Source organism: Dysidea avara, chromosome 9, assembly GCF_963678975.1.
Source record: "Dysidea avara chromosome 9, odDysAvar1.4, whole genome shotgun sequence".
Taxonomy (NCBI): Eukaryota; Metazoa; Porifera; class Demospongiae; order Dictyoceratida; family Dysideidae; genus Dysidea; species Dysidea avara.
The window spans coordinates 21,921,154-21,941,132 of record NC_089280.1 but is presented as its reverse complement, the minus strand read 5'-3'; the positions used below and the strand labels follow the sequence as shown (position 1 = coordinate 21,941,132).

The 19,979-nt window shown below is 37.7% G+C and overlaps 3 protein-coding genes and 1 long non-coding RNA gene across 5 annotated transcripts in view; 3 read left to right on the top strand and 1 right to left on the bottom strand.

Annotated features, from left to right (window-relative positions):
* Positions 1-6,099, top strand: part of LOC136265942 (uncharacterized) — a 37,280-nt gene extending 31,181 nt beyond the window's left edge. For both annotated transcript variants that reach the window (XR_010705812.1, XR_010705813.1), the window contains exon 3: positions 5,967-6,099. This is a non-coding gene — a long non-coding RNA (uncharacterized lncRNA). The remainder of the gene's footprint in view (positions 1-5,966) is intronic.
* A 2,107-nt stretch (positions 6,100-8,206) lies between these two features.
* Positions 8,207-11,199, bottom strand: LOC136265895 (paramyosin-like). Its single transcript, XM_066060836.1, has 2 exons — positions 11,110-11,199; positions 8,207-11,055 (listed from the first exon to the last, which is right to left on the bottom strand). The coding sequence occupies exon 2, from the start codon at positions 11,039-11,041 to the stop codon at positions 8,294-8,296; it is 2,748 nt and encodes a 915-aa protein (XP_065916908.1). The 5' UTR covers positions 11,042-11,055; positions 11,110-11,199; the 3' UTR covers positions 8,207-8,293.
* LOC136265898 (BSD domain-containing protein 1-like) lies at positions 11,167-14,311 on the top strand. Its single transcript, XM_066060838.1, has 4 exons — positions 11,167-11,304; positions 11,460-12,019; positions 12,072-12,206; positions 14,221-14,311. The coding sequence occupies exons 2-4, from the start codon at positions 11,534-11,536 to the stop codon at positions 14,260-14,262; spliced, it is 663 nt and encodes a 220-aa protein (XP_065916910.1). The 5' UTR covers positions 11,167-11,304; positions 11,460-11,533; the 3' UTR covers positions 14,263-14,311.
* A 96-nt stretch (positions 14,312-14,407) lies between these two features.
* On the top strand, positions 14,408-16,767 carry LOC136265897 (uncharacterized). Its single transcript, XM_066060837.1, has 2 exons — positions 14,408-15,649; positions 15,699-16,767. Exons 1-2 carry the CDS (start codon positions 14,573-14,575, stop codon positions 16,662-16,664), a joined length of 2,043 nt encoding a protein of 680 aa, XP_065916909.1. The 5' UTR covers positions 14,408-14,572; the 3' UTR covers positions 16,665-16,767.
* Positions 16,768-19,979: the final 3,212 nt, after the last annotated feature.

Sequence of the window (19,979 nt, the reverse complement as noted above, 5' to 3'; positions counted from 1 at the left end):
ACTTGAGAGATAGGGAGTGATTCTGTCCTATCAAGGGAATATGCTTCATATTTTTAGACACATCCCATGTGGTAGGATTACATATGACTCCTGTTTCCGTTAAATGGGCAAGCTAGTATATCAATTTCTTAGCAGAGCTACATTGAATTGGCTACCAGCACAGATCTCTAAACTCTATTGTTCTGTGATCTGAGCACCCCATAATTATGTTGATGGTCACCCTGTCAATGCCACCATTGCCATCATTGCCAGGAGCATTCAACCAAAGACCACCCCAGAAGGTCTATGTGAGTAGAGTCCTATCACAAACATGCAATCAAATCACTCATCCTGTTAGCTATAGTGTGGAAAACTCAACCTTGGTATCCTCTGCTCCTACAGAGGTTGGTCAGAGAATTGCTTCTCATACATCAGTCATCAGAGAGTGTGCTCCCTGACAAAGTACACTGACTAGCCATATGGATCATATCAAGGAGAGATGCCAACGTAGCTGTCTTGCAGAAACAGCCACTGTCTCTTGCTAATGGTGCAGGCATTCTTCAGGTGTACCTTTGTCATCCAGTCCACTTTCTGTAAGGGAGACTTCACTGTATGAAAACTCTCCATCTTGAAGTATATTATGGTTGGCCTCAGAGGAGGGCCAACACAAGTAAGTGCTATCAAAAAGATTTCATGTTGATTACATAACTTGCATTCCTTTAATTGCTGAAAACAGCATCTAAAGTAGTGTTGTAGATTGTATGGCTCCTCAAATCTGTTTCAGCCGTTTTTATCTTTCCTGGTGGATGTTTGTCTTCTATTTTGTATAGTGAGCTCTTAATCACATGAGTAAGTCTCCAATGGACCACATATATTTGAAATGAAAACTATTCGGGTTGAATGGGATTGATTACGCTGATGGATTTAGCATAAGAATTGCTTTCGATTGGCGCATATATTTTAGTATTACCTTCCCAAAGTAGGTTCTCTGTATAAACCCTATAGCTATGGCTCACATGAACACGTCGGACCTCCTCTGAGTTGGCCTTTTCAGGTTGATAACTGATCTCTGACCACCATCTTTTTTTTTTAAGTACCACACAATATGCTACAGAAGAAGCCCTTTGTCTGGGCTGTTTCTTCAGCATGGTTAGAATCTCCTCCTGCGAAAGGGTCTGCTTCTTTGATAGGAGGTGATGGCTGTGTGGCATGGTCTCTTGACTGTTGGGGCTGACAGGAGAAGGATGTGATAACCCTTTGTCACTGTTTAAAGGACTCAGTGTCATATCCCTCTGATTTGAATGGAACAAGCTGGTTCTGCATGCAAAGAATTGGTAAGACCTCTTTTATTAGAGTGATACCCTTGTTTGACAAACTTCAACCTGCAACTTGCAGCTGTGATAATGGGATTAGCCCATTGATGTTGAGTGGTAGAGTCTCTGCCTCCATTGTGCATAGTTGTGACTCTGTCACACTATGGTAACTGGTGCTACTTTTCTGGTACTGTGACTACTACTGTGACTTATGCAAACTGTGGCATCACCCAGTGTTGGTCCTTAACACCTCTGGCGTTAATTGCCTTTGACTTTGGCTGCTGTTTACTGCCCTTTTGTCAGTACAAAGTCTAAAGGTTTGTCTGTGTCCGATACTTAGGCTTGTAACAATGCTAGGTTGGCATCTGCATCTTTAGGCTGCTTGGGCAGAATAGGTATGGGTCACTTTGTATGTACAGTGTAGACTGTCTGTAGATTGTGTAGGTGCGTTGTTTTCACTGTTACGTGTTCTTCACTGGAAAGCACCTTGGTGAAGGTGTCTTGAATGACCTTGACCATGCTACCCAAGATCCTCAATGACTCATCTGTCTTGGTCTCTAATTCGCCTGAGCATTCCGAAAATGTAATTCTGTACAGAGAATGTTTACTCATTAATTGCTATGGACCTTTAACACTCCTACATGAGATACTGATGTAGTACACAATTTCATATAATAATCCATAGGGCTTGTGGTAGTGTCTTTCTACAGTAGTTACTAAGTTACATAGTCCTTATACTATTGCTATTTAAAGAATGCCCCTTCGTTATGTTGTTTCAGGTACAATCAGATTAGAAAACAGCAATAATATAGAGGTGTGGCATAGCAGCCCAGCTCAATCTGGAAATAGTTGTTCAAGTATGTAGTCACATCAACTATAGTAAAATATTTTTGTCATGGTGACAGTTTCTCTTGGCTCTTCAGTTATAACTAAGCCTAAATTTGACCTAGAGTTGTTGCAGTGTTTAGAATAGTTTGGAAGTAATTCTTAGATGTGTTTCATAAAGTTTCCCCCAAACACAATCTATCATAGGCTTTTCTGTTGGTCATCAAATAAATGTCATACCCACTTGTGTTGTACCACCTGTATAAAGCAAAGACATCATTACAGAGCTTGAGGTTACTAAATCCAATGTTTTGAAGTCTATGAATGTATAGACTCTTTGTTACATAGAAATTATTATTATTAAAGCTTTATAGTGGCCACCACTGACGGTCTGACAGTATATAACATGTGGTGCAACCTTTGGATTAATCTAAAAATGTAGCAGTATTTAGAATTGTAATTGTATACGTAACTCTTGGTGGAACAAATCCCTGTAAATTTTGTAGTAGTCGGGTGCTGCTATTGATTTGATGCCCATGGGTTGCTTGTAATTACCGTATTTGTATCACTAAAGATCTATTGAGAAGAAACAAGGGATTTTATTGTAGATCCTACCAATCAAATCACCTTGCTGTAGTGTAGTAACCACACCATACAGTAATATTGTGTGTCAATTCATATAACCATGTACCTACTGTATGTACTGGAGAACTACATGTACGTATGATAATTGGGTACATATGTTGATACTGCTCTTTGTCAAGACTATGCTACATAGCTCTTTAATCAAGGAAGTACGTGTCAGTAAAAACCCCAACTATAATATATTTAGTGTTATTATTGTAATGACAAAGCCAAGAGATCCTTGACTTACCATACAACAGCCCAAAATCAAACGTAGGTTAATTGTTAGCTGAAATAATTTCATATCCACATGTATTGCTTACACAGTTACTGCTAGATAGTTTCTACTTCAAACGGCTTGAAGTTCACTGAGAAGAAGCAGCAGCTGCTGCAGCAATCAAACAAGTAGAAATAGCTTATTGTGTTATTTACATTAGGAAATATGGTAGCACATTTCAACACTATCACGTTTATCATATCTGATGATTTTTGGGTGTTAAAAAGATATTATATGAAAATTAATATGTTTTGGGGGTTGGTTGCAGAATCAGTATCCGAAGCATTACATTTGATTAAAGTGTACCACAACAGGAACACCAATTAAAAATTAACAGTTAAAAGGCAACATGAGATAGCAATAATATGTGGTTCTCACACTAACTACTGGATTCTATACTTCCAGTATTACCAGGTTTTGTGGTCCCCTGGTTGTTGTTTTTGAATGTCCATATTAACAACAACAGGCTTAAGAGTATCATAACTGAAATTCTATTCATCATACAGTATGGTAGTACTGTATAGTAGGGATGATGAAGGTTTGGACTTTCTTGCCCAAAAAACCAGCCTCACTTTTCCTTCATGACTAGGTGGGTGGTATTGGTTAGGCATAACCAAGCCCACTACTGACTGACTGTCTGACTGACCCACACACGGATCATAGACTTATCTTTGTTCTTCTTTGTATCTCATTTCTCTTTGCTGACAGCTCAAGGTGTTGATTCCCTATGTTTGTAATAGGAATCATCCATATTTTCAGATTGATTGCGGAGGTGCTTCTCAAACTGTTTATTTGCAACACTGTGTAATGGACTGAACATAGCTGAAAACAAATCATAATAGTCCTTCACTTTTCAGTTGGTAATTGATAGTTGGGGTGTGTGTTCAAGCAATATCATTAAGGCGCCATTCTTTCTTTTGATGATATACGCGGGTTCAGCAGTCATAATGTTAACAAACAAGTACAAGAAAAATGGATCGTAGACAAAATAAAGTAGTGAAACAATGAAGTTCTGCAGATATAATAGTGGACATTTACATGCAGTAATCCCAATACTCTTATGCAGGTATTAAATGTCCACTAGTATATCTGCAAGTGTACGCAACCTTCCTTGTTTCCTTACTTTTATCCCTAACTGAATTTTTCAAATTTCTAATTGTCCTTGTACTTGTGTACTTGTTTCACAACTTTTTTTTGTCTATGATCCCTACTTACCTATAGTTGGACTTAGGTTATAACCAAAGGGCTCATAACTATCCGGAACAGTTATTTTTGCTGACAGTGTGAGGTGTCAATTCGTGGTAGTACATAATGGCTTTCCCATACGTTTGTAATGAAATTGTCTATACTTTCTGTGGTGACTACTAGCTGGATTAATTGCATTGCAGAGGTGCTTCTTCATTGTGATTATAATTATGAAGTGTAATCACCATGCAGTTCATGTATTTGATAGTTGGGACACACATTTAGACAATTATAATAGTCTGACACCATTCTGTCTTTTGATACAGTATGCAGGGGTTCACCAGCCACAATTATGTTCCAAAAAAAGCAAACAAATGCAAAAAAATCAAAGAACTTTAATTTTAGGATCACAGAAATAAAAAGTAGTAAAACAAGGGAGGCTGCCTGCACCTGAAGATATACCGGTGGAGACAATTCTAAAAAGTATATTAGCAACCTCTCTTGCTTTACTACTTTCTCAGCATCACTATGCAGAGTGGGTAGAGTGAATATACACACTCAAGGCCAGAAATGGCATAAAACCAAAGAGAAAGTGACAATTGTGACCCGCTGAGTGAAAAGCAGTTTGTTTTTGCAGAATTCTATTTTGCTATAAAATTGTATTGAAATAAACTGGGTAAAAATGCACGTGTTACACAAAATTTACACTCATTTTAATCACTTCAGTATATGCTGTGAAACAAAGTTCAATTCAACAAAACCTATACACTATCTTCATAAGGAGTAAGAAAGTCTTTGTTTCGTTTTCATGTAGCATAAGGCTCGTAAGGTATGGGCACTTGTTTACAATGCAGTAGATATAAAGTTTACCATCTTCATTTCATTGTTGGAACGGTCATCCACATGGAGACGTACAGTTGGTTGATCGATTTGCCAGTTCATGGTGAACAGACTGAATCAAACCTCATCTTTGTAGCTTGTTCCAGTCGTGAGCTATGGTTGATAAATAAGTGCCTGTAATTTATTGGCCATATTGTTGCTGAATTTTATTCCTGTTCTAGTGCTATAATACCAAGACCATTCATAACAAAAGGCTGAAACTTTGGCTGTTACTATAGATAACAGAGATGGAATTCTGGGAATGTGCAAAAAAGACTGGTTTAGTTTTGCTCAGCAGGTCACAATTATAATAACACTCACAAATAGTTAAGGTGCTAATTTGATCAGACATGATTTACTGTGTTCTGGAAAATGCTATTTTTGTCTCTTCTTTACTGCTATAGTTGTTAATTCTTGTTCACAGCATATTTGCATTTTTTCGCATGTGTTGTTTATTTACATGTTGTGTTGTTTATTTACATGTTGTGTTGTTTATTTACATGTTGTATTGTTTATTTATATGTTGTGTTGTTTATTTACATGTTGTGTTGTTTGTTTACATGTTGTGTTGTTTATTTACATGTTGTGTTGTTTGCTTACATGTTGTGTTGTTTATTTACATGTTGTGTTGTTTATTTACATGTTGTATTGTTTATTTATATGTTGTGTTGTTTATTTACATGTTGTGTTGTTTGTTTACATGTTGTGTTGTTTGTTTACATGTTGTGTTGTTTATTTACATGTTGTGTTGTTTGCTTACATGTTGTGTTGTTTATTTACATGTTGTGTTGTTTGCTTACATGTTGTGTTGTTTATTTACATGTTGTGTTGTTTATTTACATGTTGTGTTGTTTAATTTTACATGTTGTGTTGTTTATTTACAGAGGAATGTAGACCTGCTAACAGAGAACATTATTCTTAGTAATAGCACATGTAATGTGTCACTGTATTGGTAACTTTTTAATTTGTTGTGTACATCACTGTACATGGTGTATGTTCTATTAGAGAGTTTGATTTGTACTTAATATCTGTACAGATGTTTGTTTTTTCTCTGGATGGTAAGATTGCGTTACCTTGAGAAAGAATCACAGTAGCTTGTATTGGTTCCATTATTGATTCTACCCCACTGCCCATCTCAGATAGAAATCCTACACATAAAACACTTCCCTAAAGTTTCTTCAATTCTTCTGTGCCCTATCAATAACTGTGGTCGGCCAGCAGGTGCATGCTCCTCAGTTTCTACACCATGATACTAAAATTAGAACTAGTCTGTCATTATTGAACCAGTAAGCTTACTTTATATTTTCAGATGGGTAACCATAGAATATTTGCTTCAAAAGAGTGTTTGTCATTTTTTGATAGGACCTTCTGGTGAGAAAAGGCATACGTAGCAACAAAAAAGACTGATTAGTTCCAGCTCAAGTCTGGAAGAAGAGTATCTGATGATTGAGAAGCTATAATGGATTGTAAAAAAACTGCTGTAGACCACAAAATGTAAGACTAGTTCAAGAAAGATTTGAATAGAATTTACCAACCCGTTTGTGAGTTATAGAGCAAGTGGGAAGCCATGCTGAAATAGTACAGAGCACCCTTATTCTAACATGCATCTGTTGTTGTGGAATTGTGAGAGTATTTTGGTTGTCTGACCCTTTTCATTAACAAATGCTGCAGAGTTATACCTAATCTAAAGGGCAGTATATTAAATATTTGTAGGCAAATTATAAGCATTTGTATGTGAAAATGTCTCCAAATCGCAGTACTTTAGCATCTATTATTTCAGGGGGGCATGCCCCCAGACCCCCACTAGATCCAGCATTTTGATTTTGCTAATGCTGTATACAGCCATCTGCGCCAGAGTTCTCTTCATTCAACTGATTTGTGTACTAATACTGTATTTTGTGGATGTTTTGTACTAGTTGTCTAGTTGTATGTGGTTGTCTGTTCTTTGTATACTGTTTTGTACCTATTGTGTGTGTTTTTCCCCTATACTCCTCTGTGGAAGATTGGCTAAACCAAACAGAGGAGTGTAATCAAAAATCAAATCAAGCATGCTGAGAGGTGTGCTTTGTGCACCTTCACATGAGAGATAAGTATCTTGAGTTAGGGCCCCCCCCCCCTTGTACATCCTAAACGTGCCCCTGTGTGTACTTCATTCATAGGTTAAAAACAAGGTGCCATTAGGCTACTCTAGATTAGTTTAACAAATGAAATGTGTGGATTGTTCTGCAAGTACTTTATTCAAAAGTTATGTTGATATTTGCTGTTCGTCTTGCTCCTTGATGACCTCTCAATGTACAAAAGTTATAGCAATATTCTTGGACTATGTACAGTCCACATGTTGTCCAAGGTCACACCGAGACTAAGTTACTATGTTATTCACTGCTGCTTGTTTTGTGCATATTGGAGCCAAATACTGTAAGTTGTTCATTAGGTTTTTATACCTGGTTGATGTGCTAATTGAGGTGATAATCATGGCCTGAAATGGGACAAAGCAGCAAAGCCGATGTATGTGTAGTCACCTGGCACTACAGATCTGGAGATGGTACATCCATATGTTTATTGAATTTCACTGGGGGTTTTGCACAATAGTGCTTAAAGTATAATGAGAACAGCTAGTCATTTAAATAAGGTCGATATTTAATTTACCAACACTTCACAGTTTGCATAAATGCATCATGCGTAAACTTGCAGCTAGAGAGATAAACATCCTATATAATGATTTGACAATTACATGTACAATATAATTACAAGGAGTTAGGTAGGAGTCTAGAGTCAGGGTTATCAAGTTACTAAAAAGGTAATAATAACTGGAGATCTGGCAAGACAAAAATAATAATCATAGCTACTCGTAAAACTATATGATTTTACATGGCATATCAACCATTTAGTAATAAGGTTGCTTAAATTAAATATTTTAATTTTGTTTCTCAGGCCTGACCAAAACCTGGTATTTTAATTGCAAAATATTTGTGATCACCTTTCAAGCAGAGATAATGCCACGAAGGGATTTTACGCTAGTGGCACAGCAATAACTATGCTGAATAGCTCCAAACTGACCTAGCAACCCTGTAGCTACTTGGCTGAATTTGGCCCGAGCAACAAAATATTATTTTAGTTGAAGTGGTCAAGTGGCCTAATCAAAGTTATTTATTATTAAAAATGCAACAAATATTACAAACTAGACAACTAACAGTAACCAATTAAACTTATACTAGTCTAGTTTATAGTCTACTTTAATGAAGATATTATCATCTTTGAGGTACTGACATGTGGGAGTGATCTTGTGGAGGTCTTCATTGGATATGAATTGATTACTGTACCACATGTACTTAGTACTTCTCTCCCCACTAGTGACCCTCATATGACCACTATCCTGATGCTTCCCATTCCCTAAATGATGTTCACTGTTACTGATCTGGTTCAACAACTTCACCTCACAATGTCCCTTCAGTGGCCACCTTAACTGATCATCATATGGACCCTTCATGAGGACCAGGCCAACTGACAGGTGAGTACCTCTACCATCACTATAACCAGCAGGTATAATATACAGTATCATTCTGTATCCCTTGTGATGAGTGTAGAATGAGTCACTGTACCAGTAAACTTTACAACTCTTCTTCTTGGTATACTCTGACATCTTCATAATCACTGGAACAACTTGATCACCTGATAATAACCTTGAAGATGAAGTGCTGATAATGCTAGACCAGTCACTGAATAGTAATTTTGTATTATTTTCCAGTTTAGTTTCCAGTTCAGTGATTCTCTTCTGAGCAGCAGTTTCAATCTTAGTGATCTTTGTTTGGAGTTTGATCTCCAGTTTAGCTAGTGCCTCATCAGTATTGGCAGCTAATGTGGTGTGCTCCTTTTCAGCTTTTGTAAGATTTTGACAAGTTGTAGCTATTTGTTGTTTTGTAGTGTTCAGTTCTCTTTCTGTGTTAGTGAGTTTCTGAGTGAGTTCATTTTTTGTCTCTTGCTGACTAGCAACTAGTCTTTGAGTAAGATCATCTACTGTTTTCTTTGCTTCTTGCTTAGTTACCACAAGCTGTTGAATAAGATCATCCTTCCACTTTCTACTCTCTTCTTGTGTGTTCATCAAATTTGTGTTCATATCAACTAATTTTTTCGATTCATCATCAAACTTCTTTCTCATTTTTTCCTCAAGCTTGTCAGTAGTTCTCTTGTTTTCTTCTTGGGAAACTTTGAGCTCATCTTTAGTAGTTCTGAGATTTTCTTTAGTAGCTACTAATTCTTGTTTGGTTGTTGTAAGATTATTCTCTGTTTGTTTAAGCTTACGGGAAAGGTCATCTTCAGTGGCTGCTATTTGTTGTTTTGTAGTGTTAAGATCTCTCTTTGTGTTTGTGAGTTTTTGAGCAAGTTCATCTTTTGTCTTTTCTATTTCTTGCTTAGTTACCACAAGCTGTTGAATAAGATCATCCTTCCACTTTCTGTCCTCTTCTTGGATGTTCGTCAAATTTTCATTCATATCAGTTAATGTTTTTGATTGATCAGCAAAAGACTTTTTTATTTCTTCCTCAATCTTATCAATAGTTCTCTTGCTTTCTTCTTTGGAGACTTTAAGATCATCTTTGAAATTCTGTTTAGTAGCTGTTAATTCTTGTTTGGTTGTTGTTAAATCATTCTCTGTTTGTTGAAGCTTTAGAGTAAGGTTATTTTCAGTGACTTCTAGTCGTTCTTTAGACTCTTTTTCCACCTGCTCAGCTTTCACAGTAAAGTCATCTTTATATTTCTCTAACTGACGTGTTGTTAGTTCTTGTTTAGTTGCAAGATCTCTTTCTGTTTGCTGTAATCGCTGTATGAGTCTATCAATTGCCTTCACAGTGTCAATTTGAGTACTGGTCAGTTGTTGTTTGGTAGTAGCCAGGTCTTTACCTATCTGAGTAGTCTTTGCTATTAGTTCCTCTCTACTGTTCGCTACCTCAACTTGACTACTGGTTAAATCGTGCTGAGCCTTAGTGAGCCGATGTATGGCAAAGGACAAGTGTTCTTCCATCTTCTCCTTGTTATGTTTCTTCTGATCCTTACGAGCCATCCTCTCCTCACAACCCACCACGTGATACTCACACTGGATTAGCTCCAGTGGACACATCTTCTTGTGTTCTTCTACATCATCTCTTGGGACACTGCCAACCTCACACTTGTTGGGACAGGCTATGGGGAACTTGGGACATTGTTCCTTGTGTTCACCCTCAATAAACTGTTGCTCTCCTGTAATGTGACAATGTTGACATTCAATCTTAAGACGTGGACACTCCATTTTGATGTGGGTGTGTATATATTGTCGTTGCAAAGTCATTCCACAATCATTGGGACAGGTGACTTCTTCAAGTGGACATATCTTCCTGTGTTCATCAATATCTTCACGAGGTATATTATCAGCTTCACATTTGTTGGGACAGGCTATGGGGAATTTGGGACACTGATCTTTGTGTTCACCCTTAATGAACCGATTTTCTCCTGTAACATGGCAATACTGACAGTCAACCATACGACATACACACTCATCCTCAACATGACTGGACAGATATTGTCGTTGTACACACATTCCACAACCATTAGAACATATCACGTCCTCAAATTGACAACCGTCACTGTTCGTAACATGACTGACAATGTTATTCACTTCACCCTGCCACTCACAACCTTTCTCTTTGTTAGTACAGAACACATGGAGACTCCTGACTGTTCGGTCAGCTTGTTTGTTGGGCATGGTAGCGAATTCTTCATCTCGACAAATGGGACAAGCATCAGATATGGTAGTAGCTTTCTTTGCACCCTCAAGACAAGACTTACAGAATGTGTGACCACAACATCCACTAAGATAAGGATCTCTACTCGGATAGTGACAGATATTACACATCAACCAATCTGCTGGTGTCGTGACGAAGTGATATTCATAACCGCCCCCACCATTATTGGGTGTGACTATCGCCATCAACCTCGGTACACCTGATAAATAAACACCGTAAAATTATTATCATCAGTAAAATTAATTTGTGTTACCTTTCTCGGTCCTTTTAAAGGGGGCGTTACCGCGCGATCGCTACTGCCAGGGTGTACCTCGTGACTCTTGGCAAAATAATACGTCAATGACTAACGTGATAATGTTATGGTGTGCTATTACTAGAAAGATAGCGTCAGTCTTGTTGTCACCAAGGGCCTGTACTCCGCCTGTACGGAAAGCACTACACTACTAAGGTAATGTGGTAACGAGTATAATATCTTGTTTAATTTTTGTGTAAATATACCGGGTCATGGCCTTTTAGTGTTGGAATGCGAGGAACGCAGGTTGTAGAGTGACTTTCGATCTTCATTCGCCGTGTTTATTCATATACGTTTATGTATGTTAATAGGAACTCCCAAGAATTACCATTTACAAGAACAAGTATAAAGAGCTGATGTGAAGGTTGTGTGAGAGCGTAACATTATGGCGGAGTCCGATACTACGTCGAATACTAGTTGGTGGGGCGGTCTAGTCTCCAACTTTAAACAGCAGTCTGAACAGGTCCTACAGGCAACACAACGAGACCTATCAGAACTGGTCACCACTGTACAAACAGACACAAGCAACTTTGTTGGTGGTGCTACGACACAGTTGGTGAATTTCTTGTGGAGTAAAGATGATGACAACAGTGATAACACAAAGGAGACATCTGATCCTAAAGATGCTCCGGTGAAAGAAAAGCAATCCAACAAACCTGAACTTGATCATGAATTATGTAAAGAACCCAGCCACCCAGAGTTTAAACAGTGGAGTGAAAGTTTCACTCTTGAACAGTTTACTGACCAAATATCTGAACTGTTAGCTGAAAGCAGTAAGGTCAGAGGACTGCACTCAAACCTTGTACCAGCAGTGCTCTCCAACATTGATTTCTGGCAACGATATTTCTTCCGCCAACATCTAACTGAACAGGTGATGGGATCAACCCAGTGGAAGTTATGACATAATGTTTTAATTTACATAGGAGCAGCGTCAGAAACAAAAGTTGATGACCCTTGCTGATGCATCATCGGATAGTGATGATCTCAGCTGGGAAGAAATCGACGAGAGTTGTCTAAAAGACATTGATACTACTGACTCAGTGAAACCAGACCTCAAGGTAATATGATTTGGGATGAATGCAATCCTCTACTCTTTGTGGTGTAGCAATAGAGTGTAACCTGTTACCATGGACACTTGAAAATGTGGACAACTGCACTTGGTAGTGGTCCCACAGTATTCCTTAACACATGAAAAATCAAGACACCTTGATAATCTGGTTGGTCCCAAAGTGTCCATAATACATAACTAGGTTTCATTGTAGAGGTTTAGCTTGAGAGTCATTCGTGGGTGAAATGTATAAAGCTAGACCTTTGACTAAAAACTTATTAGCTAAATAATTTTTAGATGGTTGTAGTCCAATTGGCAATCCCCTTTTGCCATATAGCGGAATTTCAATTTCTGTTTCTCATAAAGAATAATTACTGAGTAACGTCTGTGTTGCAGTTTTTTTCACATACTACTTCACCCTTCGATACTTTAGGTTACTCTTTATTAAAACCTGTAGCCTGTAAGCACCCTTGCAGTTCTGGGACATGTCTGATTAGAGAATGTCTGGTAACTGACTTTAAAGGTGTTTCAGAATGGAAAATTTCATGGTAACCTTTCTTGAAGAACCCTCCAAATAAAACACAGTGTACGTTTAACTTCTCCATAAATGATAGTTTCTGAGTTGACAGACCTGTACCAATACAATATTACTTCTGAGTAAAATACTCTCCTCTTAACAGTACAATCACTTGGTCCCAAAGTGTTCAGTATAGAGAGGTTTCACTGCACAAAATGTGTGGAGGCTGTTCACACTTAAATGTAACAATGCTTCTTTGTCTTGTGTGTGTCTGCTTCAAATGTGTCTAACGCAAAACAGTTGGTAAGATGGTTATGATGTGGCTACTATACCTATTTGAGCTGACGAGTGATCAGCATCTACCCCCACTTTGTGTCATACAGTATTGTGATATAATAATACGTGTCCGTCTCAACAAAAACCCACCTAGCTTCCAAATTTATTTTATATTGCCTCAGTATTATCCACAGAATGGTTGCCCAAGTTTTACCTATTATGGTAAGTGGTTTTGGAATTATAGGAGCAAAGACAGCATTTTTTAACAGTAACTATACTTACATTTGCACCCATAACTTTTGTTCTACAGAGTTGGATTAAATGCTCATCATGAATTGCAAATCGACCAAGATATAGTCTTGGCCCTGTAGAATTGCTTTCCTGTGTAATGGTTCAAGTAAAGTTTTCTTTTTCTTAAAAACATGCATCTATTTTTATTTTTTTATTTTGTAGGTGTGCTTGTGCAAACTATACTGAGACAGTCACATATATTGTCACTCACGCACAAGTACACACACAACACACAGTGAGCAGCCATACTTCATCCTGGTGTTGTATTTATGTACATTTGCCTAAACTATCCTTAAAGGTACAGCTGTAGTTGAACAAGTAATCTTTACAACTTGCTACTTATTGTGTATAGCAGCTGTTGCCAAAATACTCAACTTTTGTCAAACTCCAAAATGAGAGTAGAGTAGTAGCAAATTGAACACCTACTACTCTATTATTGAACACCTAAATTATTATTGAACACCTACTACTCTATTATTGAACACAAAAAAAATTGAACACCTACTACTCTATTAGAGTAGTAGGTGTTCAATTTTTTTTCACTGGATATCCTACCGTATTTGTTCAAGTACCATGCTGTACATCCATGCTTAATGGACTAAATAATTTTGCCAGTGGTGTCCACTTTAGAGGACTTTGTGTGTTTTTCATTTATTTAGCTAGTTTAGGCCACATAAACAGTTTCTCATCCCCATCCTCACTGCCATTTTTCTTACCACATTACGGATATTCCACTGGTGGCTGAATGCGGCCATCCAGCACCTTTTAAAGTTGATATCTAGCTAGAGCAGTCTATTCTGATTCATGTGAGCTATCAAATTCAGCCACGTGGCTAAAAGAAAAGTCTGCCTGCCCACATTACTATATTGAGTTCTGGAGGATGAGAAACTAATAGTTAAGTCTATGTGGCTTTACAGTACTTTTTTTTATTTGTCTATAGGAATCTGAAGTTGATGAAGACTGGATTTCTTGGGATGACTGAGAATTTACAAATGTAATAATTTTTATAATGATTTGATATGATCAAAGTACATGTAATTCCAGGTGTATAATTAAAGCACTCCTTTGGTGGGCGAAAATATCTTTGCATGTGATTGCTGGGAATACCCCTGGAAATCAGGAATTCACATATATTTCAAAGATGCTTGAATACGTAGAGGGAAAGTCAAGCACCTCGGGGAGAGTTTTCGGATTTAAGCCCACTAATAAAATTAATAACTGGCTGCCACGTTTACCTATGACTTCATGTGCAAGTGCAGTGGTTCTGTGGTTTTACAGGAGAGCAATAGATAATGGCAGGTCGTGATGTAGGTCTGCCGGTTCAACCAACGTGTCGCATACCATCGTCTCTGCGAGACTGTGTCATTAATAATATTCGAATTGGCAGACAAATTGGGAGAGGAGCCAATGGCAGGATCCTAGATGCCAGGTGGGAAGGAACTGAAGTGGCTGTTAAGGAGATTCACCCTATCTTCATGTACGAAGTTAGTGAACCTGAATTTCAGGCATTCAAACAAAGCTTCTTACGAGAATGTGAACAGAGCAATCGATTACGTCATCCTAATATAGTTCGTTTCTTTGGTATCTACCTTCCTCCTGGCGCCAGACTCCCTAGTTTGGTCATGGAGCGACTTCACTGTAGTCTAAATAATCTGCTAGAACAAACTCCAGTCATTCCGATAGGAACAAAGTTGTCAATTCTTTATGATGTGTCGTTAGGTATTAGGTATCTTCACTCGCGCAATCCACCCATCATTCACCGCGATTTGTCTAGTAATAATGTTTTACTTACAAAAGGAATGGAAGCAAAAATTGGTGACCTAGGTACAGCTCGTCTTGTAGACCCTAGAAGGCAATCACAAATGACCAAAGCACCTGGTACTGTTGATTTTATGCCTCCAGAAGCATTAGCAGCTAACCCACAAAGTGTTCGATATGGAAGAGAACTGGATGTGTTTTCATTTGGTTGTGTGATGCTCCACACATTATCCCATCAGTGGCCAACTCCCTCAGAACCTGTAGTCACTGATCCTGTGACGTTTGAAGTGAAAGGTCGGACAGAAGTTGAAAGACGCAATCAATATATCGGTAGAATAGACAGAGGCAGGTTGGGTGTGTTGATCCCCTTGATTGAAAGCTGCCTCAGTAACCTTCCCAAGAACAGGACATCAATAGTGACACTATGTGAACAGTTGGAGGGTCGGGTTGACAGGGAACATGTCCCAAATGTTGCTTCACTTCAGCAGGACATACAAAGGAAGGATGCTGAACTGCTAAGGAAAGACAGTGAAATTCAAAGGAAAGATACTGAAATAGATGTACTAAGAACTAACTTGGCCATGCTGCAGTCTGATGTACTGACAAATGAGGTATAGTTAGTGTAGGTGTTTGTACTATGATCTTTGAGTCCCATTTCAGGTCAATGACAGTAGAAATGATTCCTGGAACCATTTTGATCTAACGTGGGAAAGATGTTGTGATCTTCCCGAAAAGTTCTGGGCCAGATCTGTTGCTATATATAATGATAAAGTATATGTTGCTGTGGGAACTAACATTCCTTATGTGTATGACTCCAAATTGGATCACTGGTCCCAACTACCAGAATTACCTTATCATGATTTTAGTTTGGCAGCTATACCAAACAAAAAGGAGCTGCTAGCAATTGGAGGAAGGAAGGTGGTGATAGTGAGTAACAAAGTATATCAGTTTGATATGAATTCTGAACAGTGGTTCACTCCATATCCGGACATGCCAACTGCACGATATGGCTGTTCAAGTATTTCACATGGATCATCAGTGATAGTAGCTGGTGGAAGAACAGGCTGGAATGTGATAAGAGCAGTGGAAGTTCTTCATATGACTGACACTGACTCACACTGGAGTGTGGTTGAGCAATTACCACACGTTACATATGAAGCTATTCCTCTAATTGTTAATGATAACTTGTACATTGTCGGAGGGTTCGACGAGGATGATCTTGATACGTACAACATAGTGACTGCATCTCTACCACAACTACTACAGAGTAGTAACAACACTAGTAGTGGTCAAGTGTGGAACAAACTACCTGACATGCCTTGCACAGGATCCTCTATCAACCACTATTGTGGTCGTCTGATTGTGTTTACAGGAGATAAATTAATGCAACCAATTGGCAAAGGCAGTCCAGCTTGGACATTAGTTCCTTTTATTTACATCTACAATGATCGCACTGATTCCTGGGATTGTGTTGGTGAAATTCCCTATGGATACCTCTTTGGACCTTCTGTACATCTAAAAGAAGACAAAATCATGTTTGTAGGAGGCCTGACTGGTACACATGATCCATGTTTAGAAAATGATATTGTGCAAACTTGCATGTTGCTAACTTTATCACCATGGTGACTTGACCAGAAGTACTGTTGTGTAATTGAAAGTCATGTAATATTAGATTTTTTTGTCAATTATAGTTTTAAAACACTTCCTTATGGGTCATTCCATGTCAAATCAACAAGGAATTTAGGATCACCTCTCGGATTTTGACGAAACTTGATGTGTTTGTAGTACCTGTGGTGCTTATCACTCATGCAAATTTTTAGCTCCATACATTTTATAGTTTCTGATTTGTGACCAAAAATATTTTGAATATTTCATGAAAATTTGGTCCATCTCTAGTTATAAAATTGAATGCAACTTTGTTCTGTGTAAATAGTTTTAAACACAATTTTCACTGATGGAAGACTGTTGATTGACCTTTCCAGTGATCCCTAAATTATGGGATATCTACTTAATTATGGTTCAAAAGTACTTCATTGAAAATTGTAATCCTTTATATTTTGAAAAATGTTGCTTGAAATTTTCCAAATTCTTTTGTGAATAATGATTGGGTCATAGTCTATGTTTGTTAAAATTTTTGTGGTGGGACCACAATGGGCTCACGAGATATAATGAATTATGATGTGGTATGTGGTGGAATTTGCAGGCTATTATTGCTGTATTGGAGTGTACACCTCCAATAACCACTCACAACAAGGCTATGCCAAGTTTGTCTTACAGAGTGAAGGTGTCTAGGTACATTGCAACCTGTATTAGTGACCACCTGTATTGAAAGGCCACCTATATGCTGCAGTTAAATTATACTTCTTTAATGTATAGCACAAAAGCATCAACCCTTTCTAGCAAATCCAAAAATGGTCCTTATTAGACAGGTTGACTATAAATTATAGATCTGACCACCATGTGTCCCTAAACATCATGTAAATGTTGTACCATCTCTTCACAAGTACCTTCTTTATTAAGTTGAATCCCACTGTAGTGGATTTAGCCATATTTAAGTTCCGTACGTGGCTGCATAGATACATACAACAGGACTCCTCAGAAGGGATACCTGGATACCTTGATAACCAGGACACCTGTTTATACACTGTACTCCCACTCTAGCGGTGCACATACATTTGGACCAAGATACTTCTGTAGCTTCTGTAATATGAGCACTTTATTATGGTCCTAACAATGGAGGGGTTTTACCATATACGTACATGCATTGATTGTACCTCAATGTGTGAAATTAATTACTACATTACTTTACATTCAAGACCACTTTGAAGATCAAGTCATAAATTCATACACATACTCATGTAGGAAGTAAACCTGTTGGCCACATATTTACCATTTACCTGTACTGATCTTCAAAAACATGAACACAAAATACTTTGAAAAACCATTAATTTTAGTAATTACAGTACTATAAATCACGCATTGAGGTGCAAGCAAGTGTTAATAATATAAAAACTCTTGGTACAAGTAATGCATCTACTATATACAGTGTAACTCTTCTATTCCCTGGACCATTGATAAAGTGTTCATTTTTGAGAAACCACAGACTTGTCTTGGGTCCAAAATGTACATACAATTATAAAGTGAGATCATGAGGCTATCAAGGTACCCAGATATCCTTTTTGAGGAGGTCTGTTGTACCTATGCAGCCATGTACGTAACTTACATAGTGTAGAGTGGGGATATGTATGTAAGTGCACTATGACAAGATTTTACTTAATAAATAAGGTATAACTGAAAAGATGGTACAACATTAATGTGTTTATGGACGCATGATGATCTCATTTATAGTCAACCTGTCTAATAAGGACCATTTTTGGATTTGCTAGAAAAGATTGATGCTTTGGTGCTATTCATTAAGATCCAATTAAAGTATAAATTAGCTGCAGCTTATAGATGGTCTTTCAATACAGGTGGTCATTAATACAGGTTTCAATGTACCTAGACACCTTCACTCTGTAAGACAAACTTGGCATGGCTTTGTTGTGAGTGGTTATTGGAGGTGTACACTCCAATACAGCAATAATAGCCTGCAAATTCCACCGCATACCACAACATAATTCATTATATCTCTTGAGACCATTGTGGTCCCACCACAAAAATTTTATCAAACATAGACTATGACCCAATCATTATTCACAAAAAAATTTGAAAAATTTCAAGCAGCATTTTTCAAAATATAAAGGATTAAAGTTTTCAATGAAGTACTGTTGAACCATAATTAAGTAGATATCCCATAATTTAGGGATCACTGGAAAGGTCAATCAACAGTCTTCCATCAGTGAAAACTGTGTTTAAAAATATTTACACAGTACAAAGTTGCAGTTGATTTTGTAACCAGAGATGGACCAAATTTTCATGAAATATTCAAAATATTTGTGGTCATAAATCAGAAACTATGGAATGTATGGAGCTAAAAATTTGCATGAGTGATAAGCACCACAGGTACTACAAACACACCAAGTTTCATCAAAATCCGAGAGGTGACCCTAAATTCCTTGTTGATTTGACATGGAATGACTCTTATATCATTGAGCTCATCTGATAACATGTGCTGGCAAAAGTAGTATATGCGTGGCCATACGAGACTGTGTGTATAGTGAAAAATGCTAGCTGTTGTCTTGTGTCAGTCATGTGTGCCTCAAGTTGATGGTTTTCTACACCAGTTAAAGTACTATCTAGGTCCATGTTATACCTCAAATATAGTACTCAAAGAGTGGTCTTAATACAAAATATAGCACTCGGCTTCTGTGTTTCTCTCTTGCTCACTCTTTGCCTTGTGCTAAATTTGTCTCTTACCCAGATTTGTGAAAAGGGGTCTTCCACATACATCCAATTTTACAAATTCAGAAGACCATAATTAAGTCCTCAGGTAACACATTAATGTGAAAATTTCTCCATGTTGGTGCTCACTATAACTGACCAAATTTTAAGTCAACAGCCTTTTCCACTCTGTAGTTATGAGTCTTCAAATTTGGTAAATTGGATGTGTGTGGAAGACCCCTATTCACAAATCCAGTTATGTATGGCAGTGCTTTAACTCTTACATACGTATATCACCTTGCAGGAAGTTCATGCATCATTATGTATGCATGACTATATATCATACAAGTTGCCACAGAGAATAGTGTGTGTATAGTACATTATTTCTTTTTTTGAGTGAAACTGTCTGGTCCTAATTGTATACAAATACACATCCACACATATATGCGTAGCATGTTTGTGTGTGTTGGAGTGCTTGTATTTTGCTGAGTATTGAATGGTATAAGTTTTATTTGGGGTTGTTGGGGCCATTGATAGTGTGTGTGATGATTATATACCAAAATGCAAACATCGAAAATGTCAGGTTAAAATCCAGCATACTGCCAATGGTTCATCTGCAAT

Excerpts from the sequence above, each read along its gene's own strand:
- LOC136265898 (XM_066060838.1), top strand. The coding sequence starts at position 11,534 with ATGGCGGAGTCCGATACTACGTCGAATACTAGTTGGTGGGGCGGTCTA. Across the intron at positions 12,020-12,071 it reads GCCAACATCTAACTGAACAG|GAGCAGCGTCAGAAACAAAA; the intron begins GTGATGGGATCA and ends TAATTTACATAG. Across the intron at positions 12,207-14,220 it reads CAGTGAAACCAGACCTCAAG|GAATCTGAAGTTGATGAAGA; the intron begins GTAATATGATTT and ends ATTTGTCTATAG.
- LOC136265895 (XM_066060836.1), bottom strand. The coding sequence starts at position 11,041 with ATGGCGATAGTCACACCCAATAATGGTGGGGGCGGTTATGAATATCAC.
- LOC136265897 (XM_066060837.1), top strand. The coding sequence starts at position 14,573 with ATGGCAGGTCGTGATGTAGGTCTGCCGGTTCAACCAACGTGTCGCATA. Across the intron at positions 15,650-15,698 it reads CTGATGTACTGACAAATGAG|GTCAATGACAGTAGAAATGA; the intron begins GTATAGTTAGTG and ends GTCCCATTTCAG.